Source organism: Cheilinus undulatus, linkage group 17 (assembly GCF_018320785.1).
Source record: "Cheilinus undulatus linkage group 17, ASM1832078v1, whole genome shotgun sequence".
NCBI classification, from domain to species: domain Eukaryota; kingdom Metazoa; phylum Chordata; class Actinopteri; order Labriformes; family Labridae; genus Cheilinus; species Cheilinus undulatus.
In genome coordinates this window covers 5,230,353-5,247,722 of record NC_054881.1, presented here as the reverse complement: position 1 = coordinate 5,247,722, position 17,370 = coordinate 5,230,353, and the positions used below count along the sequence as shown (strand labels likewise).

Genomic DNA, 17,370 nt, shown 5'->3' with positions numbered 1-17,370 from the left:
TTAAAATAGTTGCCCAATTTCTTCTTCCAGAGACTCTTCCTGTTGCAGAGAACTTCAGCTTTTCTCTTGTCACACTGCTGTCAGATGTCGCCCAGCGTGATGAAACCCTACGACAACAAGTATGTGGGTGCATGTGTTGGTGCTGCAACTTATCATTATTCTTAGAGGTGTATCTGCCTCTAAGGCCTCTCTCTTGTCTGTAAATGTCAAAAGATTTGTGAGTCATCGTGTGACTTCACAGCTGTTGTAAAAGTTTGATATATGTACTTGTGAAACACCTAAAAAATGTAAGTACTGGCTGTAAAACTAAGGCTTCTTATGGGCAACTTTCAGTAAAATAGTTGCGATATGATAGCTATGTATGGTGACAGGGGTTGCACTATAATTTTTCTGATATCTGCAGATTTACCAATATTTCTAAACACAATTTTAGAATAGAATAAAGATGTCTTGCCATTTTCACAGGTACGTACAGAACAGGTTCATTGGGATTTTTGTACATTGCTTCTAGAGTCAACTCTACAAAAAGTGTAAAAATCTACAAATAATAAAGAATAAAAAATACATAGAAAGTATAAGCTACAATAGTGGTTCTCAAAGTGGCGGTCAGGACCCTCAGGGGGGCCACAGGATGCTTTCCATAAAACAATGAGAAATTTCACATGTTTAAAATCATAAATTGTATCATCATAACACATCGGAGGAACCCGGGCAACACAGCAGCCAGGCTATATAAGTTGAGACTAAAGGCAACTCCAGAATGAAGATTGGCAACGCAACAAGCATTTCAGAATGCTGCTGGCGACATTTGAGCTGTCCGAGCTGGGTCATGGCTGCTCAAATCAGGCTGTCTGATGATGTTACCTGGAACTCACTTCGACAAGTTGTAGACAGCTGGTTGTAGAGCGTTACAAGCAGATACATGTGAAATGGGAAAGGGAAGTCTTGCTTTGAAAGGCTAAAAAAACACCAACACATATATGTACAAAGAACAATATTCATATTCATGCTGTGATAACAATGGGGATATAGCAGACTCTTGTGCCCCCATACATAGTTTGTCACACATTATCATGATGACAAAAACACATGAAACATCAGTACTGTCCCTGTTGTAGACATAGATTTATTGTACAGTAACTTCAGAAATGAATCGCTTTAAACTGAGTTGCTGTAAGAGTTGTTGCTCTAGAAATGATGCATCGTCTCCTCCAGTTGCAGTGGTGTGAACTGGTTGGCAAATTTTTGTTTGAACTGGGTCTAAGAGGACTAAAGATTGAAAAAAGTTGGAGCCATCAAAAAGAAACAATGCTTTTTTTTAGCTATTACCTGCTAAAAAAGATAGGCCGATAATAATCTGCATACCAACTATGCAACAGAAGTCTGTAACTGAAACTAAACAGCACACATCGCAGGTCTGTTCCTTAACCATCAGTCTCCTGGAATGCCCTGAATATGCAGTCTTTCACTGGAAAATGTCCTCATTCACTGACAGTATCTCTTTCCTGCAGCCCAGCCAGGACACGCTGTCAGAGGAAACACAAAAGAGGATCTGTGCTCTAAGATAATATGAACCTCCCAGTTTATTAGATGCAGGCATCCTGAAAGTTTCATTAGTTCTAGCTGAGCTTCAGGGGTCATTTTCCCCAAAACAAAGACTGTATTTTTTTGTCCTCCATCATTCTCTCTGGATTTGTTTCCATACAAACAGTAGGAACAATTGCAGCACTGAAAACTGAATTCAAATTATGAAGCCAACCCACTAAAATTGATCTTGTCAAGTATTAATTAATGTAAAATTTCCCACAGATTCTGGAGACGGTTATGGACATCATGCAGATCCTGCAGGATATCTGCAAGAACCCGGAGTCCCATGATAAAGGTGCCAACATAACAAACCTCACGCCTTCTTTGTACATGCTGTTTACTCTCCTTTAACCTTCTGGGACATTTTTTCCTCTACAGAATACCTGTGCAGGTACACTGTGCCCACCCTGCTCGGCGTTGCTCGAGCATTTGGACGATACAGCAACACAGATGAGCCGCTACTGTCCAAGCTGTTCCCTCGACCGGTCGCTCCTGTGCTGCCCTCTTCTGAAGAAAGCGACGTCGTGCACCGGCGCTCCTTCAATGACTTCCGCTCCATCCTGCCGAGCTCGCTACTCACCGTGTGTCAGGGAGACACGCTGAGACGTAAAGGCTCCTCTCTGTCCAGTGTGTCACAGCAGGTACAGGTCATTTAGGACGGAAGAAGATAATAATGCAGACTTGTTAAGGCTTTTTCTTACCCACGTTTCTCTGCTTTGGGTTTCCAGGCCAGTCCAGAGAGAGCCTGCCTGACCCCCATCTCTCCTGCTGACCCCTCTGCTCAGTATTTTGAAGGTTTGTACAAGAGCAGAAGTAGATTAAGGGATTCTTTGACTGCTATGAACTCTGGTGCAAAAAACTCCTTTATTAATTTAGATGATTATGTACTGCATTTTAATCTTGGTTCATGTCCTGTTTAACTTTAATGCTGCCTATTGTGGTTGCACTCTAAGTGTCTGCACTTTCCCCTCGTCAGGTTCATACCTCCCTGATGGCAGTGCAGTGGACCCTGATTATTACTTCTCCACCATCAGCTCCAGCTTCTCTGTCTCCCCTCTGTTCACTGGGAGCAGCTCTGGAGAGTTCCAGGTCCCTCTGGATACGCTCAGACAGCTTTTGCACATGGTCAGCATTATGACAGATGCATTTTATTAATGGAATTTCTCCCAAGATGCATATTTGATGTGGAAAATGGAACCCTAAATCCACTTTTTCTCTCTTAACAGGTTGAGCAGTTTGTCTCTGTGTCGTTTTTAAAATCTCTGGATGATTCTTTGGCCGAACTTTTAGAAGTAAGACTCTTAAATTGCTAAGAAAGTTAATCTTCTCTGCTTTTTGACTACTGATTCATTGACTTATTTCTTCTCTTTCCTTTGCAGTCAAATCCTGGTCTTCATCTGTACTACAAAACCTTCAGTGATCCTCTCTATGTGGCCATTTTCAAAATGCTACGAGACACCCTGTACAATCTAAAAGGTAAGCAATGAGACAGAAATCTTTATAAAGCTCACATATGGCTAAAGCAGTAACCATATCTTTCTTTTTTCCCCAGACCTTCAGACAGACTACGTGAAGGAGGTTCATGACTTTGTGCTGGAGCAGTTCAGCAGCAGTCAGTCGGAGCTGCAGAGGATCCTGCACGACGTCGAGTATCTTCAGAGTGAACTGAGCCCGCTCAAACTGCGCTGTCAGGCCAGCGCTGCCTGTGTGGACCTCATGGTGTGGGCGGTGACTGAAGAGCAGGGTAATTCACTTCATTTATTCTTAAAGAACAAGAGGCTATCAGTCTTAAACGCACAGTATGTAAACTGTACAGCAAGGGAATTCTCAGTCAACACGAAAACAAAAGATGACAAGTAGAGACACTTTGAACAGCTCCACCTACGTCTGTTGCGTACTTCTCTTTTAAAATCAGGACTCTGTTTATTGAAAACTTGTATCTGTTAGGTTTATTAACTAACAGCAATATACTGTTTCTGTTTGATGGATGTCTTTCACATAATAAGGGAGAAAAGCTGTCAAAAGTGGCCTTTTTTAGGGTAGGTTTGTTGGAAAATACATAAGATGAAGAACTGATGAGGATTATAGGAATAATTGCAATGGCAATATTGGGGAAAAAAATCGCAAAAAGATTAATTTCCTAAATCGTTCAGCTTTAGATTTCATGATGCGCTACTTTGTCACATAACAGTATGAAAACAAAGCCACATTTTGCATTGCAATTACTTCATTTGGAAAGCACGATCTCTAAGCTTTCTTGCAGTTTTTGTTTGATGTCAGTATTTATATAGTATGTATATATAGGCCAAATAAAACAGAAAATATGATCAATTTGATATAAAAATTAATGGGGGACAGTGGACCATGCTATATGGGACTGGCAGTGGTATTTTTTCATAATTTTAGCATATTGTAATTTCTTTTTTAAATGACAATATATTGTTTTAAATAATCAATTCTTGTGGGATGTTGTGTTGTTTTTGGAGACCCTATGTCTAATACAGTAAATTAAACTTTAAAAAATAGATAGTTTTTTATTTTAAAGTTGAGATAGTGCTGAAAAAGATTTTACCAAACATGAGCATGGTATACATTTTCTGAGTGGTTTATTTTGCCAAAAGAAAGTTTACAAAGGGTTAATATAGCATAAAGGAGTATTCATTTTTAATTGATTGTGGCATTTTAGTCTAACAGTTGCACTTATTTTACCTTTAAATGAATGAAAATTTTAAATAATTTTAACCTTTTTTTATTTTTATTTCTATTATTTTTTAGTCTTATTGTTTTATCTAATTAATCAGATTTATTTCATTATACATTGATTATTTGTGGAATTATTTCATATGCAAATTTCTATTATGTGTAAATATTTAATGCAGTTTTATTTTTTTACACTGCTTTTGCAGTAACTGATCTGTTCATGCCAATAAAGCAAACTGAAATTGAAAATTGAAAAAAAAGTTATTTCTTCAAACTTAGATGAATATCCTTTTTTTTTTTTATACCAGGAGCTGAAAATCTTTGCACCAAACTGTCTGAGAGGCTTCAATCCAAGACATCCAGTAAAGTAATCATCGCTCACATGCCCCTCCTCATCTGCTGTTTACAGGTATCAGTGAGCTGCTTCCTCCTACTCTTATTTTAGGAAACACAAAGAAGAAGGGGAAGAAAGCTTATGTTTGCTTGGAAATGTCAACTGAAAAGTGACAGATTTAGAGAGGCTGTGCTTTTCTGTTTGCTGTGTGTTTCTTCTATGCAATATGTTGTTATTTTTTATCTAGTTATTTCTTGTTTTGGCTGATTTTTTTCAGCTTCTCTAACATATCTTTTGTTAAGATTATTGAAGTTTCTGTAAGAAAAGTCTAAGAACATGCAAGCTGCGACGATAGATACTAGATTATATTGCAATCCATCCCATGATTCCCGATTCTTATTAGGTTTAACAAAAACGGTGATGGTGCATGCTTTTGCAAGGAGGAAATTGTCAGTATAAAAGATTGTTGTTAGTTCTTAATTACCAGCTTGTTTAATTCTTTACTTGTCAAATCAGGTTGCTTTATGTAAACATAAATAATATGCATTTAATAAAGATGTTTAATCATCTAGGACACCTCATACTGCATAATTCTTCTGTATACATTATTTTTGGTACATTTTCAACTGTATATGTTTTGTTTTACTGCCATATTATTTTCTTTTTCTTTTTTTCATGTCTTTTCTCCATTTCAACCTAAATTCCAACATTAAAACCTTACATGTGCAGTTGTAAATCTGCCTTGCTGACTGTAGGTTTGATGCAATGCAAATGCAATTTCCGTGTCCATATTAAACCAAAGACACTTAACTTTAGAAATAGCTGATCAACATGTAAATCAGTTGCAAGGATCCATTTCAACCTATACATGTTTGTATCTGCAGGGTTTGGGTCGTCTGTGTGAGCGCTTCCCTGTGGTGGCTCACTCCGTCACCATGTCGCTCAGAGACTTCTTAGTGGTTCCTTCTCCTGTTCTGGTGAAGCTGTACAAATACCACAGCCAGTACACTCCAGGTAACTTCAGGACACTTTAGAGCTTCACCATTTAGCTGCTGTGTTATTTTTACCTACTTAGATGGTTTCTTACTAAATCTTAAAGGTGGAGGCGGTGGTGAGATAAAGATCCATGTGACCAATGAACATTCCCAGTCGACTCTCAGCACCAATGCAAGCAAGAAGAGCCAGCCATCCATGTACGAACAGCTGAGGGACATCTCTATAGACAACATCTGCAGGTAGGTTCACCTACATACAGTGGCACAGCACTTGCACAGGCGTCTGTCAACCAATAATCCAAGAAGTGGATGAAGGCTTTTCTTATAGAGCAGTGGGATGTTTTTGAATGTGAGGTTGGAGCTAGAGAGGAGTTGTAGACATATCCTTTTCTTATCTGTATCCTCAGGTGTCTGAAAGCTGGACTGACCATGGATAACGTCATCGTCGAAGCTTTTCTAGCCAGTTTGTCCAACCGTCTCTACATCTATCAGGAGAATGACAAGTGAGAGGAGCTTCATATTTTCTAATTTAATGAAAATATTCTTTGTGTGTGTATTTATTCACGTTTTTCCACTCTTCTCCCTCAGGGATGCTCACTTGATCCCTGACCACACCATCAGAGCACTGGGTCACATCGCTGTGGCTCTGCGGGACACCCCCAGAGTGATGGAGCCCATCCTCCAGATCCTACAGCAGAAGTTCTGTCAGCCTCCATCGCAGCTCGACGTGCTCATCATCGACCAGCTCGGCTGCATGGTCATCACAGGAAATGTAAGGATTTAAACACCACCTCTGCTTTAGTTGATATCCAAAAATACAACTTTTCTTCTTCTTTCTCCTCAGCAATACATCTACCAGGAGGTGTGGAATTTGTTCCAGCAGATCAGCGTCAAAGCCAGCTCCATGGTCTACTCCACAAAGGACTACAAAGACCACGGATACAGGTGACTGCCGTATTTCTGACCCCCATTCTTAAAGCAGGAGACTCTTCTTCTCGTCTCGTGCTGTCCTCAGTTTGTCAATAAATGTTCCCTCTCCTCCTTGCAGACACTGCTCCTTGGCTGTGATAAACGCTCTGGGAAATATCGCTGCCAACCTCCAGGCTGAGCAGATGGTAGACGAGCTTCTGGTTAACCTGCTAGAGCTTTTTGTTCAGCTCGGCTTGGAGGGGAAGAGAGCCAGCGAGAGAGCGTCAGACAAAGGCCCAGCTCTGAAGGTAAGACACAAATACATTAAGCCTGTACCTCAGCCCTTAAGCCCTTAAAAAAGTATGAAAGTTCAGATCAGAGAGTGAAATACACATGGCAGGATTTTTTAGGATGCTTGTCCCCAATTCTTACATCAGAAAGAGACTATTAAAACTGAATTTAGACACTGTTAAAGGTTTATAAAGTCTCATTCTGACATTTAAATCTGCTCTTCTGTCTTTGCAGGCATCCAGCAGTGCTGGAAACCTTGGTGTCCTTATCCCTGTTATTGCAGTAGTAAGTATTACAGTTATTCATTCACATTTAGTTTCATCATTATGTTTTAAGGTCAATTTGGTCCACTTCATTTACATCTATCCTCTCTGGCATTCTCTAAATGCTGAAATCGCTGAACCTAAATGACTTCAGGGATCTTCTCTCTGCTTCCTTTGCTCTTAGTTAACGAAAAGGTTGCCACCAATTAAGGAAGCGAAGCCACGTCTGCAGAAGCTCTTCAGAGACTTTTGGCTCTACTCTGTTGTCATGGGGTTTGCAGTGGAGGGCTCAGGTACAGTCTGTTCTGTTGAACAATGTGTTTTTTTTTTTTTTTTGTTGCGTGCCATATTCAACTGGTTGAGGTAGCGGTAGATCAGCAACTCTAAAAATAGTGATATAGCTGTTTATGATATACAAAGCACAAAAGGTCCACCCCTATGTGATACTCTCTCTTAAGCTGTTAAAGCAATTTAAAAACACTGTGTCCCTATCATGATTATTGCTTTGATACTTCTTCAGTACCAGTATTTAAGGCCTGAGCACTGAGGGATTAATAAAGTATTTATCTATTAAAATCTTTAGGATTATTATTATTATTTATATGTTTGGCTGGACTTTTCGTGTCTGAACATGCACGAAAACCCATGAAAATTGGTATGGACATGTGGCCTGCTGGAAATTTTGTTATTTTATAGGTTACCCATTATGAGTGTGAGAAATTGGCTCAATAGCGCCCCCTAAACTTACAAAAAAATACAGCCCCTAGATCACTGATCATCAACTGGCAGCCCAAGGGCCAAATCTGACCCCTCCAAAGCTTCCTATCCAGCCCCAGAAGATCATTACATTCAGGAAAGGAGGAAAAGAAAATGTTGTGGTTTTGAGGACACCTTTTGGCTTTGAATGTCTGCAGCTGTTAAATTAATCCCAAAAACAGTCAATATTGATATATAGTTCTAGAATTACTTAACATTTAATCTGTTTTACAAAAAAAGATTGGTCAGCCATCATTAGTTAAAAAAAAAATGTAAAAAATATGTAAAAAAAAAAAAGTAATGAGAATTGGCCAAAATATTTGGAAAGTGGCAAAAATTGATAATAAAGTGGGAGAAAGGGGATAAAACATGCAGGAAAACTGATAAAAAAGGGGTTAAAGGAATGGTAAACATTTGGTTAATGAGGCAAAAAGGGGCAAGAAGTACCCAAAATAGGTTAAAATTTGCAAAAATATTGCAAAAATAGCCCGGCAGAGTAGTGAAAAGGGGTTAAAGAGTGGCAAAATAGGTGAAAAGTAGCAAAAATTTGTTTGAAGGTTGCAAAAATGATCAAAGTAGTGAAAAGGGAATATAAAGTGTCAAAAATGAATTAATATTGGTGCTAAATCACAACAGGGGAGGGCCCATTATCTGGGAATTTCAGGGGTCCAGCCAATTCTGCAGGCAGGCCTTCTGCATTATAGATAATAGGGATGCACCTCACTTGTATTGCCAAAAATTGTTTATTTTGAAAGAAAATACAAATTCTAATACAATGATATGTTAATTAGGTCAATATATTTTTAAAAATTTGGTTTATTTGAAAGTCTGGCCCACAAAGTCTTCTGTCAAGACTAAATCTGGCCTTGTTAAAATGTGCTTGATGACCCCTGCCCTAGACACTGTTTCACCTACAGGAATGAAGTTCGGTACACATATTCAGCTTCTTAATACGCACAAAAAAGTCTCATATCATCATGGTGAAATTCCAACAGGAAGTCAGTCGTTTTGGAAAATGTGTGAAATTCTGCCATTTCCTGTCGTCCTTCTAGGATTAACTTATTTAGGAACTATTTTTGCTTTTTAATGATCTATAGTATAAAAATGTACCCAAAACTTAAAGAACTGCAGTATTTCACAGCACAGTTGCAAAAAAGACAAAGGAATCTTATCAGAAGTTGCAGTCAAACTCCTGCACGTCTGCTGACTTGCATAAAAACATTAGCAATGATTGTTATGAAGCATTGCCACAGTTTTCATACAAATTAGCGTGCAGGAGTTTTCCTGCAGTTGTTGGTCACTGAAAACAAGAAATTGGTTCCTCAATACTTCATTGTTTCATTGTTGATAGTGACCTTGTGTATTTTACCTTAGTATTAATTCTTATTTTTCTGTTGAAATCTTCAGGTTTGTGGCCGGAGGAATGGTACGAGGGAGTTTGTGAGATTGCGACCAAATCACCGCTGCTTACATTCCCCAGTGGGGAACCTTTACGCTCAGAGCTGCAGTACAACTCCGCTCTGAAGAACGACACCGTCACCCCGGTATGTGAGCATGTACATATGATTATGCCAGAGCGGAGATGTATTTTGCAAAATGATTCTTTGTTTAATATAACGTAGTATGCCAAAATATGGCCTACTTCTCAGATATGATAAAAAAGAAAATAATTGCAAATGCAAACACAGACGCTCTTAGCTAAAGGTCACAGATCTTGCTGCTATTTTAGTTTTCCATGCATCTCAGTCAACTTCTAAAACAAAAATGTTTGTCCTGACTTCTGGCTAGTTTAAAAAGGCACTTGGTCCTACCCCTACATTTTTCATTTTCACAACCAGGAGTGGGTGTCTTCTTGTTTGAAAGGAGGGGTAGGGTGAAGTACTAGGGGTACATAACCCTTCAAATTGACTTTTTTCAGAGGAACACTCCCAAACAAATTTCCCAGAACCTTGCAAGCCAAATGTCCTAATTTAATATTTTGTCAGTGTATTATGGTCCTGCTGATTTTATAAGCATTTTTAAAGTAGTTATAGAAATGTTCAGGGTTGTTGTTCTGTCTGTTTACATAAATGTAGTCCACAATTACCAATGACGTATTAGGAACTCAAGATTTAACCACTAGCCCATGTAACTGGAAATTAAAGTTGTAGGGGTAAGAGCTAGAAAAAAAACTAAAGTTTGAGGAAATGCACAGTGGACAAAGAGACTCAGAGGATGCATGGCTTCCATCACGTGTGCATGAATGCATAAATAACAGCAAATATATCTCCGGCCTTAGTTAATAGTTCATTGTTGTATTTCAGGCGGAGCTGAATGATCTCCGCAGCACCATCATCAACCTGTTGGACCCTCCCCCTGAAGTCGCTGCTCTCATCAACAAACTTGACTTTGCCATGTCAACATATTTACTGTCTGTTTACAGACTGGAATACATGAGGTATGTTGTCAGATTTGAAATGTGATTCATTTTCTTCCCCGGTTACCAGCCAGTTTCTTAACTGACTGAGTCATTTGGAAGTATGCTAACATGTCTTTGAGGATTTCTTGGTAATAGTGAGATTTGAACCACAGTTGATTTTCTTCCCCGGCTGAGGGACTTACCAGCCAGTTGCTTAACTGACTGAGCCAATTGGGAGTATGCTGACATGCCTGTAAGGATTTTTTGGAAGTAGTGAGATTTGAACTGCAGTTCATTTTCTTCCCGGTTGTGGGACTTACCAGCAAGTTACTTAACTGACTGAGCCAATGGGGAATATGCTAACATGCCTGAGTAGAACAAATCAGCTTATATCCCTGATCATAGTGAGTTAATATGATGGTTAATATTCTGTTTGGCATGTCTACATTTAGGATGCTGCGTTCTCTGGACTCGGATCGTTTCCAGGTCATGTTTCGGTACTTTGAAGACAGAGCAATTCAGAAGGACAAATCTGGTGAGATAAAGGGACAAAGACACATCTGTTATTACTTGCTCATGATATAAATCAATGCATTTTTTTTCTTTCTCCAGGCATGATGCAGTGTGTGATTGCTGTGAGCGACAAAGTTTTTGAGGTCTTCCTGCAAATGATGGCTGAAAAAGTGAGAAATCTAAGTTGTGTTCTTTTTCGGTTTCTGTTTCAAATCGTTTTGAGCAAGTCTGCATCAACTCTGCTGAGCAGAAGAAATTATTGCATTCCTCTGTGGTGTTTTGTCAGTTGTAAAGGAGATGATTCATTACAGAGCCAACATTTATAAAATACTTTGTGTCTCCAGCCTAAAACCAAAGCCCACGAGGAGGAGCTGGAACGGCATGCTCAGTTCCTCTTGGTCAACTTCAACCACATCCACAAGAGGATCCGCAGAGTGGCTGACAAATATCTGTCCGGCTTAGCTGAAACGTGAGAAACACAGGCCCATTTATTCAATATACTTCACTGACTTTTAATGTAAACTGTTAAAAAGCTGGATGTGTAAACAATCTCTTTCCCTTCAGTTTCCCTCACTTACTGTGGAGCGGTCGAGTGCTGAAGACCATGTTGGACATCCTGCAGACGCTCTCCCTCTCCCTCAGTGCAGTAAGTGATGAAAACATGCATCAGTGCAGTATTTAATATACAGATTGTCTTTATTTCTAATAGATGTGATGGTTGTGATGTGTTCCAGGACATTCACAAAGACCAGCCTTATTACGACATCCCAGACACGCCATACAGAATCACTGTCCCAGATACATATGAAGCCAGAGAGGTAATTTTTACACATATGTATGTCTTTCTAGGTTGCCTTTAGTTTTTTGAAGACCGAACTTTTTCCTAAGGGCCCACCTACTCACATCTAAGAAAAGTTAAGCACCCCCAGGACCAACCCAGAAAAGTAAACATCAGTTTTAATAGTTTTCATTGACAAAATCCAAACATAACAGACACACAAAGACACTTGTTTTTGAAGAAAGATCTATAGAGAAACAATCCATTATAATGACAGTGTATTAGGGTTGCTCTAGAAAAAGAAATAATAAAGAGGATCTGTTCATTTCTAAGAAAAACACAAATTTCCAGGTTTAAAAGTCAATAAATTAAGAGACAAAAACTAAAGATTTTTCAATTCAAAAGTCTTAAATGTAAATCAACCCCATCTTTGAATTTTTTAGACTAAAAAGTCAATAATTCAACCGCTGTTTTCAACTTTAAATTCTTTTTATTTAATGTCAAAAATTGCGATTTTTTTAAAAAACTCTGATAATTTGAGTATTTCCTGTAATTTTATGACTTTTTTACCCTGAAATTCAGAGTTTTTTTTTCTCATAGATAGACTATATAACCTCAAAAATATCTCATATTTCCCCCCAAATTTCCACGATTGGGAGCCACCAATTTAGAGCAATCAGGGGGGTTAAAAATGTAAGAATGTAAACAAAGATGTCCAGTTTCTTGTTTTCCATGTTTTTGTGATATTATTATTTTTATTGATGCCTGATAAAACACAAAGATACAATTTTTCTATTTTTAAACTTCCTGCCTATGAATCTGAGTCTGACTCTTATTGCAGAGCATAGTGAAGGATTTTGCAGCACGTTGTGGTGAGATTCTTAAAGAGGCGATGAAGTGGGCACCGTCCGTGACCAAATCCCATCTGCAGGTAAACTGATTTATTTAAATAAATCAGTTTTAGAATCATAAAATGAAGAGTAAACACGATGAATAAAGTTTATGTAACTGCTTTTTGTGGCGCCTTTTTCAGGAGTATTTAAACAAACATCAGAACTGGGTGTCAGGTCTCTCCCAGCACACGGGTCTGGCCATGGCCACAGAGAGCATCCTGCACTTCGCTGGCTATAACAGACAGAGCACCACACTGGGGGTAGGTCACAGAAGCTGTTTAAAGATATAGGGTTCTCAGCAGCTCTATTACAAAGTCCTGCCATGCTAATGCCTTTGTACTTAATACACAGTACATCTGCAGAGGAATATTGGTGTCCCATTGTGTAGATTCACATTGCAGCATGTGTTTGGTGGTGGTAGACATTGAAGCCTGTAAACACTCCTGTCCTCTCCATCAGCTGCACACTTAAGCAGGTGGCAGGTGGCTATGTGAGCAAATACATGAGAATTCAACAGTGTATGAGCTAAATCTGTCTGTGGAAAATTGATTATTTACAGAAGATATCCTTGTTATGACAAGACTAAGCTAGCAAAGCATTTTTGTGTGTATATGGGCTGGGAAATTTAGCTGCAATGCTGCTGATGACAGTTAAATTAGTGATGATTATATAGCCTGACGTTTGGCTTTATCAGGATGATAAGATGCTGGGAAAAGTGCAATACGGTCCCTCCTGTGCTGCATTATTACCTTTCGCAACGGTGTGAACTGGGAGGCTTTTAGGATGTGGCAGAGTAGAAAGTATCAACTGAGCTTTAAAGTTCTTTCCAGATAAAAATAAGTGTTGTGTGTGTGTGTGTGTGTACTTCATATTCTTCCACCTTTAGTCCACTCAGCTGACTGAGCGGCCGGCCTGTGTGAAGAAGGATTACTCTAACTTCATGGCCTCTCTCAACCTCAGGAACAGATATGCTGGAGAGGTAAACTGACAAATTAGACATATCAATACATCCAATATTTACTGAATGCATCGCTGTCGGTCCTTGTTATCGTCTTAAATGTGTCTCAGTAAAGAAGAATTCACAATTTTATAAATTATGATATATTATTTAATTATTTTGGTCTGCAGGTGTCAGGAATGATCAACTTTGCCCAAGCAGTCAGAGGACAGTCTGATCTTGGCCGTCTGATGATCAAACAGATGGGAGAAGCTCTTGACTCTGCTCAGCCTGAAGCCTTCACTGAGGCCATGTTCAAACTAGCCGCTCTGCTCATCAGCACCAAAGGTTTTCCCTTTTTCTCCGTACTTTTCTTTGCAGCTACTAGTCATCATTATTACTCTGTTGTCTTACTTTTATATTTGCATGCTTTCTCTTGCCTGTACTCCAGACTGTGATCCTCAGCTGCTGCACCACCTCTGCTGGTCTCCTCTGAAGATGTTCACCGCTCACGGCATGGAGACCGCCATCGCCTGCTGGGAGTGGCTGCTGGCAGCCCGTGTTGGGATTGAAGTACCGGTATGTGGATGTTTACTTTTCTCATATTAGGGAATGAAAAGGTCTACAGAAAGCTCTAAACTCTTGGTTTTCTTCTACTTTGTATTTAATTTTAAAGGGCATTTGTGTTTTGTGGCATTTGCAGAATTTATAAAATATCAGATTTCTCCTCTAAAGTAGATTTATATTTAAATTTCTATCTTTTAGATGTCATGAAATAAAAAACAGATAATGTTTACTGTAGAGAATTTCTTCAGTTCTTTAAATTTCATGGATATTTGTTTTAATTCTCACTTCTATTTCCTGTTATTATTTTTCAAAAGTGCTTTATTTTTATTCCATCATCTGCTTATTTTTCAGTGTGTTTTTGCTGTTTTCATGTTGTTAACCTTCCCTTTGATTGTCTAGTTCATGCGGGAGATGGCGGGAGCATGGCAGATGACCGTGGAGCTGAAGATGGGCTTGTTCTCAGACGCTCAGGTGGAGGCCGATCCTCTGGCTGCATCAGAGGAGAGTCAGCCTGTCCCCTGCCCTCCAGACGTTACCCCACACCAAATATGGATCGAGGTGAGACTCTAAACACTCTGCTTTGATAATCACTCTATGTTTGTACAAATCCTTTCATTTCTAGTGCCTCTGTTGTCTTCCATTTCTTTAGTTCCTGGTCCAGAGGTTTGAGATAGCCAAGTATTCCAGTGCAGATCAGGTGGAGATCTTTGGCAGTTTGCTTCAACGCTCGCTCTCCCTGAACGTCGGTGGAGCTAAGAGTAGTCTCAACAGACATGTGGCTGCAATTGGACCTCGATTCAGGTCAATAAAACACAGAGATAAAACATGGAAGCTGGCTGTCTTTGAATATCTGGAGGATTTTGATGCAGACGTATTTACTGTGTTCATATCTCTTTGTTTCAGGCTGCTGACTCTGGGTCTGGCTCTGCTTCACTCAGACGTTCTCACCAATGCAACTGTGAGAAATGTGCTTCGAGAGAAGATCTACTCTACAGCATTTGATTACTTCAGGTAATTTTGAACTCTGCATGCAGGCATAGCCAAACCAAGGGGTGCAACAGAAATTTGATGCATGTGAAGGTTATATTGTGTTGCCTGTTTCCATTTGATTGCATGATTATGTTTTCCACAACATAACTGAGGAAAAAGACGTGATTCCTGCAGATTTTTTTTACCCCAAGGGCAACATAACAGAAAAATATTAGTTGTGCTAATATGCAAACGTTTGCAGATTACAATGCAAAACTTTAATGGTAAATGTGGCAAATGTTTGATGTGTTGAGCATTCAGTTGTGAGCACACTGAAATCAGTATTCAGTTCCAAACTCCAGTTTAAATTGTTCACGATTCTTCCTTGCAAAAATTACTAATTTCAAGCTGTGCTGCTACTATGGATGATATGCACTGGAAACAAAATTATTCAACATATTGAAAAAAAGAAAAATCCAACTAACCATTGTATTTGTCACCAGCGTGGCTCCAAAGTTTCCCACCCAGGGCGACAAGAATCTCCGCGAAGACATCTGCATCATGATCCGCTTCTACGCCAGCATCCTGTCCGACAAGAAGTACCTGGCAGCGTGCCACTTGGTCCCACCTGGTGAGCTTGGTACAACCCCAGCCCCGAGCACGCTCTCTGCCGGGATATTTGGATCGCTTATCGTGTCCAGCACTACTCCAATATCGATATTAAGTAAGCCTAAAGCGGTGGAGCTCGGACTGCACTGCAGCAGGGGCATGCTTTTTCACGCAGGTCAAATTTGATGCTGTTTGTCCTCACTGAGCTGCAGATAGATCCTGGAATCTATCTATCTATAGATCTATATATCTACATTTGAATAGATCTGTATCTATATATAGATAAATACTGCTTTTCATCTTTGAGTAGCCCTCTTTTCCTCCAGTCCCTCTCATGCTTTTCCCTTTTTTCCCCTGCTAAAGTGCATATGCTTGATTTTTAAGCCTGGGTTGTGTTTATACATATTTTGGTGCCTAAATCAGAATATGTGAGCAGCGTTTTGGAGTTGCTCCAGTAGATTCCTTCAACTGTAAAATAGGATTTAATGGCTGCAAATTAATTGGAGATGAATCCCTATTTCTTGAGTAAAACTCCCGTTTTGAAACCAGAAATAAAAAATCACAGGAGTTGCTGATCTGCTGTCTTTATTGCTTTGGTTTAGGTTTTTTTGTGTTATTGTGTGTCTCAGAAATCTTGCAATAGATCTTAACAAACCATTTAAAACATAAATGCCACACAATAGCACAAAAACAGGTTAGTCAGAGCAGCAGTACACCAGTTTTCTAATGTTATGCAAGGTTAAATAACTATTTTTGTCTGTGGAGTTAGACTGCTTTAATGAGACTGATTTAAAGAGTACTGAAAACAACACAGAAAACAACTGTATTATCTCCTGATTTAAAAAAAAATTAAAAGGGGAATGAAAATGTGTGCATTTTAGAGTAATATATCATACTGCTGATATATGAAGTGTGCTGTCACACCGTTTTTTTATAAAAACCCTGGTCTAGTGGTTACTCACAAAATTTTGACTCATGAAGGATTGCAGGCCTAGCTCATGTAATCACAGGAAGGGACACTGCAACAAATCAAAGCGGAGCACAGAAAAACACATTTATAATCGGTGTTTTCTGCTTCTATAGGTTTATGAATAGTCTTTAATATATATAAGAGGCGGTAATATCTTCAAGCCAGATAAAGAGAGGGAGCAAAGGGGCAGCGGGTCTCGCAGCCGCTGCCTTCCAGGCAAAGTTGAGGGAACAAAACACCATGGTGCTTTTGCTGTATTGGAGCTCTCCGAGCTGTAGCGGACTTTTCTTCTTCGTGTGTTTTCATACGCCGGCTACTTCCTCTTCTTCATTGGCAGTTTAGCAAACACCAAGCGGCACTACTGCCACATGGTTTGGCAGTAAATACTGTGATATTTGTATTATTTTTCCCTTGTTTTTTTTTTTTAATTCTTACGTGTTTGTCTTGGGACTGCATGCACTGAACAGTCATGGATCGGGGGGAATACAAAAACGTTACACCCCTCAGCCTAAAGCTTACTTATTTTTTTATCACCAATATTTACAGCTGACTTCTAAAACTAATATCTGCTGATACCAATATGCTGATAATATTGTGAAATCCTGTGGTTTTGCAGGATTTCCTCTGCAATCAAATTGCCCACACTGCCCTATTTCCTTTAGCTGTGTTGCAGGGTTCCATAATATGGTCTAATCTCAAGGCTTCTCAAATTGAAGTCTTATCTTGTCAGATTTTGCATATGGCATGGTATCATATATAATATCTTTTTGTATCCTACACTATATCGTAATGTATGTTATCATATTCTATTGTATCACATTGTATTTTGATGTTAGTGGTGATGCACAACCCACAAAGTACCCACAAACAGGTTTTTTTGTCTGATAAGGGCGGTCTGTGG

General features: G+C 39.2%; 1 protein-coding gene across 3 annotated transcripts in view; it reads left to right on the top strand.

Annotated features, from left to right (window-relative positions):
• Positions 1–17,370, top strand: part of pi4kaa (phosphatidylinositol 4-kinase, catalytic, alpha a) — a 34,425-nt gene that overhangs the window by 5,207 nt on the left and 11,848 nt on the right. The window contains exons 4-36 of one of the 3 annotated variants that reach the window (XM_041810715.1): positions 31–119; positions 1,810–1,882; positions 1,966–2,228; positions 2,316–2,382; positions 2,564–2,712; positions 2,814–2,879; positions 2,967–3,063; positions 3,140–3,331; positions 4,596–4,696; positions 5,506–5,635; positions 5,721–5,856; positions 6,024–6,119; positions 6,205–6,388; positions 6,461–6,561; positions 6,665–6,833; positions 7,051–7,101; positions 7,264–7,372; positions 9,243–9,379; positions 10,139–10,272; positions 10,686–10,768; positions 10,846–10,916; positions 11,091–11,215; positions 11,311–11,392; positions 11,481–11,564; positions 12,366–12,455; positions 12,558–12,677; positions 13,304–13,396; positions 13,546–13,702; positions 13,806–13,933; positions 14,321–14,479; positions 14,571–14,722; positions 14,825–14,932; positions 15,394–15,521. In XM_041810715.1, the coding sequence (XP_041666649.1) occupies positions 31–119; positions 1,810–1,882; positions 1,966–2,228; positions 2,316–2,382; positions 2,564–2,712; positions 2,814–2,879; positions 2,967–3,063; positions 3,140–3,331; positions 4,596–4,696; positions 5,506–5,635; positions 5,721–5,856; positions 6,024–6,119; positions 6,205–6,388; positions 6,461–6,561; positions 6,665–6,833; positions 7,051–7,101; positions 7,264–7,372; positions 9,243–9,379; positions 10,139–10,272; positions 10,686–10,768; positions 10,846–10,916; positions 11,091–11,215; positions 11,311–11,392; positions 11,481–11,564; positions 12,366–12,455; positions 12,558–12,677; positions 13,304–13,396; positions 13,546–13,702; positions 13,806–13,933; positions 14,321–14,479; positions 14,571–14,722; positions 14,825–14,932; positions 15,394–15,521 (3,924 nt within the window). Of the gene's footprint in view, positions 1–30; positions 120–1,616; positions 1,711–1,809; positions 1,883–1,965; positions 2,229–2,315; positions 2,383–2,563; positions 2,713–2,813; positions 2,880–2,966; positions 3,064–3,139; positions 3,332–4,595; positions 4,697–5,505; positions 5,636–5,720; positions 5,857–6,023; positions 6,120–6,204; positions 6,389–6,460; positions 6,562–6,664; positions 6,834–7,050; positions 7,102–7,263; positions 7,373–9,242; positions 9,380–10,138; positions 10,273–10,685; positions 10,769–10,845; positions 10,917–11,090; positions 11,216–11,310; positions 11,393–11,480; positions 11,565–12,365; positions 12,456–12,557; positions 12,678–13,303; positions 13,397–13,545; positions 13,703–13,805; positions 13,934–14,320; positions 14,480–14,570; positions 14,723–14,824; positions 14,933–15,393; positions 15,615–17,370 lie in introns of those variants that run through there. The other 2 variants (XM_041810714.1, XM_041810716.1) reach the window with 2 other exon arrangements.